Source organism: Chlamydomonas reinhardtii, chromosome 8 (genome assembly GCF_000002595.2).
Source record: "Chlamydomonas reinhardtii strain CC-503 cw92 mt+ chromosome 8, whole genome shotgun sequence".
Classification (NCBI taxonomy): domain Eukaryota; kingdom Viridiplantae; phylum Chlorophyta; class Chlorophyceae; order Chlamydomonadales; family Chlamydomonadaceae; genus Chlamydomonas; species Chlamydomonas reinhardtii.
The window spans coordinates 4,326,269-4,332,272 of record NC_057011.1 but is presented as its reverse complement, the minus strand read 5'-3'; the positions used below and the strand labels follow the sequence as shown (position 1 = coordinate 4,332,272).

The following is a 6,004-nucleotide window of genomic DNA, read 5'->3' as shown; positions in this document are numbered from 1 at the left end:
CCACATACACGCACTTTCCCAAACCCTCCACCCACCCTCCCACCCACCCACCCTCCCTCCCTCCCTCCCTCCCACCCTCCCATCCACACACCCACCCTCCCACCCTCCCACCACACCCACCCTCTCCCTCCCTCCCACCCACTCACCCACCCTCCATCCCTCCCACCCTCCCACCCTCCCACCCTGCCAACCTCCCACCCTCCCAAACCCACCCCCACCCCCACCCCCACTCCACCCACTCACCTGCAGGTGCACGTCCTTGTTGCCCGTGGCGGCGCGCACCCGCTCCACCGCCTCCTGGCCGCGGCCGGGGTGGCGGCACACCATGTAGGTGGTGGCGCCGCGGGCGGCCAGCTCCTGAGGCAGGGGAGAGAGGGGGGGGAAAGAGGTGAGAGGAGGTGAGAGGAGGTGAGAGGAGTGGGAGGTGAGAGGGAGGTGAGAGGAGGTGAGAGGAGGTGAGAGGAGGGGAGAGGAGGTGAGAGGAGGGGAGAGGAGGTGAGAGGAGGTGAGAGGAGGTGAGAGGAGGTGAGAGGAGGTGAGAGGAGGTGAGAGGAGTGGGAGGTGAGAGGAAGGAGACTAGGGTTGTGTGTGTTTGGTGCACCGGGCCCGGTTTGCATGGTGTGGCCGCGCAAGACGGCTCTACCGCAGCAATGCTTGTGTGGCGGCGGGGCGGAGCTGCGGAGGCACCACCGCAAGAACACACGCTGCGGAGGCCCCACGCAAGAACCGTATGCAGTGCGCGCACAGCAGCAGCCCGCAGCCCGCACCTGCGCGGTCACGAAGCCCAGCCCCTGGTTGGCGCCCGTCACCATCGCCACCTTGCCGTCCAGGCGCCGGGACATGACGCTGTATGGGGCGGAGTGCGGGGGGTTGGGGGGTTTGAGAGTTGGGGGGTGCGGGGCTAGCGAGCAGGTGCGACGCGCTGGGAGGAGTCGTGCGAGCGGCACTGCCGAGCCTGGTTGCGTGGTCACGAAGGGCCGCAGCCGGGCCCCGGCAGCAGTATAGAGCCATCATTTTGTAGGCTTAAGGAGCTATCATTCGCGATGCCCGGCGGTCCAAGCGCCAAGAGGATTCCACACCTGTCGTCCCATCCTGCCTTCGCGCGAGCGTAGCCTTGTTTCCCAAAGTGTTTGGAGCCGTAAAGTATGAAGCTCATATTGCGCAGGAATCCCATCTTTGTTAATGCAACAAGTTAGAGCGACCGAACGAGAAAGTTGCGTTTGCTCAGTTATTGGGCTAAACTGTGCGGGCTATCCTTATAATGCACTACGAGTCCGTTCAAGGTAATCAACTTAAATTGTAACAAGATACAGCGACTGGCGTCAGTTTGCATGACCATCCGTGTGGCGTAAACCCCCTGCGCGCGCGCGCGCACACCTGACTCCAGCTCGCACCGCTGCCTCAATCCTCGAGCCGCGCCTCCATATGACCTGCTACAGTCCTCATTTCGCACGACCGACACGTGCCACTTTATTGTGAGCCACCATTTGGGCACCTACAAACCTTATGGATGCGGATTACAATTGAAGGGACAGCCCGACAAGCGGGGGCACGCCGTACCCACGCCGCGAAGGGCCATCTGCGACCCAGAGAAACAACACCCGCCCCCTGGTTGGCTGCCGACCTTCATAGTGTTACGCACATGAGTCGAAGCCAAGTCGAAACCTTATGCACCCATGCTCGTACCTCATACCCAAAACACCCGGCCAGAGATAACCCACTACCCTCGCGTCGTCCTTCACTCGCACCTCCTCACATCCCTAGGAGCCAGCTTAGCCAACAATGCTGCCGCAACGTGCATGCGCCAGTGCTCAGGCCTAAGCTATCAGCGCTCGAGTAGACAGTGTGCATGCATGGGTCCCCTATATCGCGCCCTATCGCGCCCTATCGTTGCGCTCACCCGTCCCGTCCATGCATACCGTATCCTGCTCCGCCGCTTGAGCCGACCCCACCCGCACCCGCCATCACCACCACCCAGTCCCGTTGCTGCTGCTGCAACTGTTACAGCAGCTGCAGCCGCCGCTGCAACGCCTGCAGCATCCGCTCCTGTTGCGTGACCAAAACCACACAGTCGACAGTCCCGTACCCAAGCCCAACCGCACGCCGCCTGCAATACCAACCCACCAACCCACTCCGCACCAGCCCCCGCACCAACCCCCCGCCGCTGCTACCGCGCGCTCGCCGCCGCCGCTCCAGGCTTGCCGCCCCCCAGCGGCGTCGTGCCTCGCGCCGCCGCCACCGCCGCCAGCGCCGAGCCCGCCGCCGGCTTTGCAGCGCCCGCCAGCGGCGTGCCAGTACGGGAGGCGCCGCCGCCACCCGACGGCGTGGATCTCCCCCCGAGGGATGCGGCGGCGGAGGGCGGGGCAGCGCCCGAGGCGCTGGGGTAGCGCGGACTGGCCACAGGCACCCGGCGGCCGCTGCCGCCTGCACGGGGCCATGTGGGCGGTTGGGTTGGTTGGAGTGGTTGGGTTGGGTTGGTTGGGTTGGAGTGGTTGGGTTGGTGGGGGAAGAGGAGTGAGGGAGACACACACAGAGGAACCGGGCAGGCGGCCAGCGCCCACATGGCGGTGGGGTCCATGCGCTGGACTGCTGGAGGAGGCACCCTCAGCGCACCCTTCCTCCACCGGCCCCGCCCCGCTTCCCGCCCCGCTTCCCGCCCGCTCCTCGCTCCGCTTCCCGCCCCGCTTCCCGCTCCGCCTTCCGCCCCGCTGCCCACCCCACTCCACCCTACCCCACCCCACCCCACCCCACCCCACCCCACCCCACCCCACCCCACCCCACCCCACCCCACCCCACCCCACCCCACCCCACCCCACCCCACCCCACCCCACCCCACCCCACTCCACCCTCCGCACCCACCTCCACCCGGCACCAGCCCCGCCCCCGGCGGCGGCTGCGTGAGCGGCTCTGGCGGCGGCGGCTGCACCTCGCCGTCTGCTGCTGCTTCTGCGCCGCCGCTGCCCACCGCCAGCCAGCTGAGGCAGAACTGGGCGCGGGTGGACACCAGGTCGCCGGGCGCCGCCGCCCGCACCGCCTCCTCAAACACCTCCACCGCGCCCGCCTGCGAGGGTGGAGCAGGGCGTGTGGGCATGGATGCGGTAAACCCAAGGCGCGGACGCCCCCGTCCCCCCACGCCATCCCACGGGAGGTTCCCCCTCCGCCAGTGCCTCACACGCCCCACACCGTACAGCTTGTCCCGAGCATCCGGAAGCCCCACCCCCCCTGTGCTCCGCTCGTTTTCATTGGTTTTGGTTTAGTTTGGGCTGGTATTTACAACCAACCCCCCCCCCCCGCCCAGGCATGTGGGGCTTTTGCTGCCTTCCCCCTGACTTGCCCCGTAGCCCCTGTAGCCCTGCCTGCCCAACGCCGTGTCCGCCCCACGCCGCCGCCCACCTCCACCAGAAGCCTACAACCCCTGCCTCCCCTTACACGTAACGCACATGCCACGCACACACACACACACACACAAACACACACACACACACACACACACACACAAACACCCACACACACACACACACACACACACACACACACGCCCCCCCCCCCGCACCTCCAGCATGCGGTCCTGCACGTCCGCCACCCCGCCCATGTTCATGAGCGCGCCCGCCGCATACCCCGCCGCCCTGCAGTCCCCCGGCGTCTTGAGGCCCTCCCCGCCGTGCGCCGCCGCGCCACCCGCCCCGGCCCCCGCCGCCGCTGTCCCGGACTGCGGCTGCGCTGGTGCGGTGGAGGAGGCGCCGGAGGTGGTGGCGGCGGTGGTGGCGGCGGCGGCGTGTGTCCGCGCCACCGCTTCCCGGATGAGGTTGAGCAGCATGGGCACGCCGTGGCAGTCGGCGATGGCTGCCTGCGCACCGCAGGGGGTTGCAATCATGATTAGTTAGGGAGGTAGCAGACGTTAGACCATCTTGGGGACAGGGGATTAACTTTGAACCAATCCCGTAAGGAAACAGTCGCGCTGCAAGGAGAAACTGGGGAACAGGGGGGGGGGCACGAACGAGGGACATTTACACAAACATACAGGCACACAGACACGTGTGAGGGAACAAGAGCTCGTGTCCCTTGGCCCAGACCCGCACCCCCACAACCTGCGAACCCTTGCGGCCCCACCCACCACCCCACCCCACCCCGCCCATCCCTGCATCCCTGCACGCGCTCATGTTACATCATGACACCCCTCCGTACCCCCGAGCCCGGGCGGCGACATCAATCGCCGGCGCCGCTCGCCCTGCTTCTCCACGACGCCTCGGCCCTCTCCCATAAGTATGACCGCTTGCCACTGTCGCCCCTGCCCGTGCTCCGCTATCCTGGCTTGGTCTGGTTTAGTTTGGGCTGGCATTTACCACCACCCCTCCCTCCACACACACACCCTGCCCCCCCCCCCACCCCCACCTTGCACACGTCGCAGGCGCTGCAGTTCATGAGCGCCAGGGCCGCAGCCGCCGTAGTGGCACCGGCGCCGCCGCCGCCGCAGCCGCCCCCCAGCAGCAGCACCAGCGGCCGCAGCCCGCCGGCGGTGCGGATGGCGTCGCGGCCCTCCTGCGCCACACTGACGGCCGCCAGGGCATTGCAGGCGGCCAGCCGCACATCGCTGTGGGGTGGGATGGGTGAGAGTGGGGGCGAGGAGGCGGAGGTGAGGGGGAGGTGAGGGGGAGGTGAGGAGGTGGGGGTGGTGCGGGTGTGTGGACTGTGGAGGGACGGACTTGAGCGTGTGGGGGGTGGCTCTCTGTGCGCCCGCCTCCCGTTTAGTCCCTGCTCCCGCCTCCCTGATCTGCAACCCTCCATATCACCCTTGCATCCCCCCCTCTTCGCTTGGTTCTGGCGTATAGCCCGTCCGTCGCCCCTCTCCATTTTTTTGGGATTGAAGTACACTACCCCCTCTCCCCCGCGCTCACGTGATGTCGCTCTCCAGCAGGTCCACCAGCGTCTACCCCCCCCCCCCGGCACACACATACACACATGCCTCTCCCCCACCCCTCCACAACACAACCCCTCCACCCCCCGGCCGGCCCCCGCTCTCACGCGATGTCGCTCTCCAGCAGGTCCACCAGCGTCACGGTCCAGCGCAGAGCCACCACCACCGCCGGCGCCTCGCGAGCTATCTCCTGGCACTGCGTGGTTGGGAGGGGGAGATATAGGAGGCAGGCGTGTGTGTGGGTTGGAGAGGGAGGGAGGGGGGCAGGTGCGTTGTTGGCTGCAGCTGCGTGTCGCGTGCGGGTGCCAGGCGGCGTGTGTGTATGACTATGCTGAACGCGGCAGGGCGCCCCTGACACGACACAGACCTGGAGCTGGAGCTCCGCCCAGGCTCCCACCCGCTCAAACACACACGGCACACACACGGGCCCCCTTGAATGACTAGTGGCCGGTCGAAAGGGACAAGGGGGTAGGGTTCCACCCTCCTTGGCTTCAGTGCGGGCCGCAGCTGACGAGTGGGTGCGGCTGGAAGCGGCATGCAGCAGACATCCCTTCGCCAGTTAGGCAGGTCCCTTCAAAGCCCGCTAGGCCGATAGCACATACTCACAGCGATGATGGCTTGACTTAAGTTTGATTGATGCGAGGACAAAAGCAGCTTGTCTGTTTGCGTCACAAGCTGGAGAAGCTCAGGCGACACCCGCGGCATTAACCGCGCTTTTTCTAGCCGTTCCTCTACTGTTAAGTGCCCTGCCATCTTGGCTGGGGCGCTGCTAGGATGCGTGCGCAAACTCGATGGCAATGTTGCGCCCCTCGACTCTGGCGACAGTCACAGTATCAATTGTGCAAGTGACGTTATAGTAAGACGTTCGAGCACAATGGACTTTCTGCCGAAATATGCACAAATTGCCGAAGCCAAGTCACCCGTCGACGTCGGACACGATCGCCGGGACCAAGTTATAAGTAGATGATGCTTTACGTCTACTTAAGCTTACCTCATTCTATTTTGGCCAGGTCGAAGTGAGGGAAGCCAGCCGGGATGGGGCTTCCGCAATTCTGGCCCTTCTTTTCTCCAGTTGTGCTGTCTGTTCAT

The 6,004-nt window shown here is 65.9% G+C and overlaps 2 protein-coding genes across 2 annotated transcripts in view; both read right to left on the bottom strand.

The window, feature by feature from the left end:
• Window positions 1-1,273, bottom strand: part of CHLRE_08g381516v5 (uncharacterized protein) — a 4,482-nt gene extending 3,209 nt beyond the window's left edge. The window contains exons 1-3 of the mRNA XM_043065274.1: window positions 1,080-1,273; window positions 768-846; window positions 244-357 (exon numbers count right to left, since the gene is read on the bottom strand). Coding sequence (XP_042922275.1) covers window positions 244-357; window positions 768-846; window positions 1,080-1,174 — 288 coding nt within the window. The 5' untranslated portion in view covers window positions 1,175-1,273. The remainder of the gene's footprint in view (window positions 1-243; window positions 358-767; window positions 847-1,079) is intronic.
• A 48-nt stretch (window positions 1,274-1,321) lies between these two features.
• On the bottom strand, window positions 1,322-5,893 carry CHLRE_08g381483v5 (uncharacterized protein). Its single transcript, XM_043065273.1, has 6 exons — window positions 5,522-5,893; window positions 5,023-5,111; window positions 4,393-4,591; window positions 3,554-3,847; window positions 2,860-3,061; window positions 1,322-2,424 (listed from the first exon to the last, which is right to left on the bottom strand). Exons 1-6 carry the CDS (start codon window positions 5,666-5,668, stop codon window positions 2,168-2,170), a joined length of 1,188 nt encoding a protein of 395 aa, XP_042922274.1. The 5' UTR covers window positions 5,669-5,893; the 3' UTR covers window positions 1,322-2,167.
• Window positions 5,894-6,004: the final 111 nt, after the last annotated feature.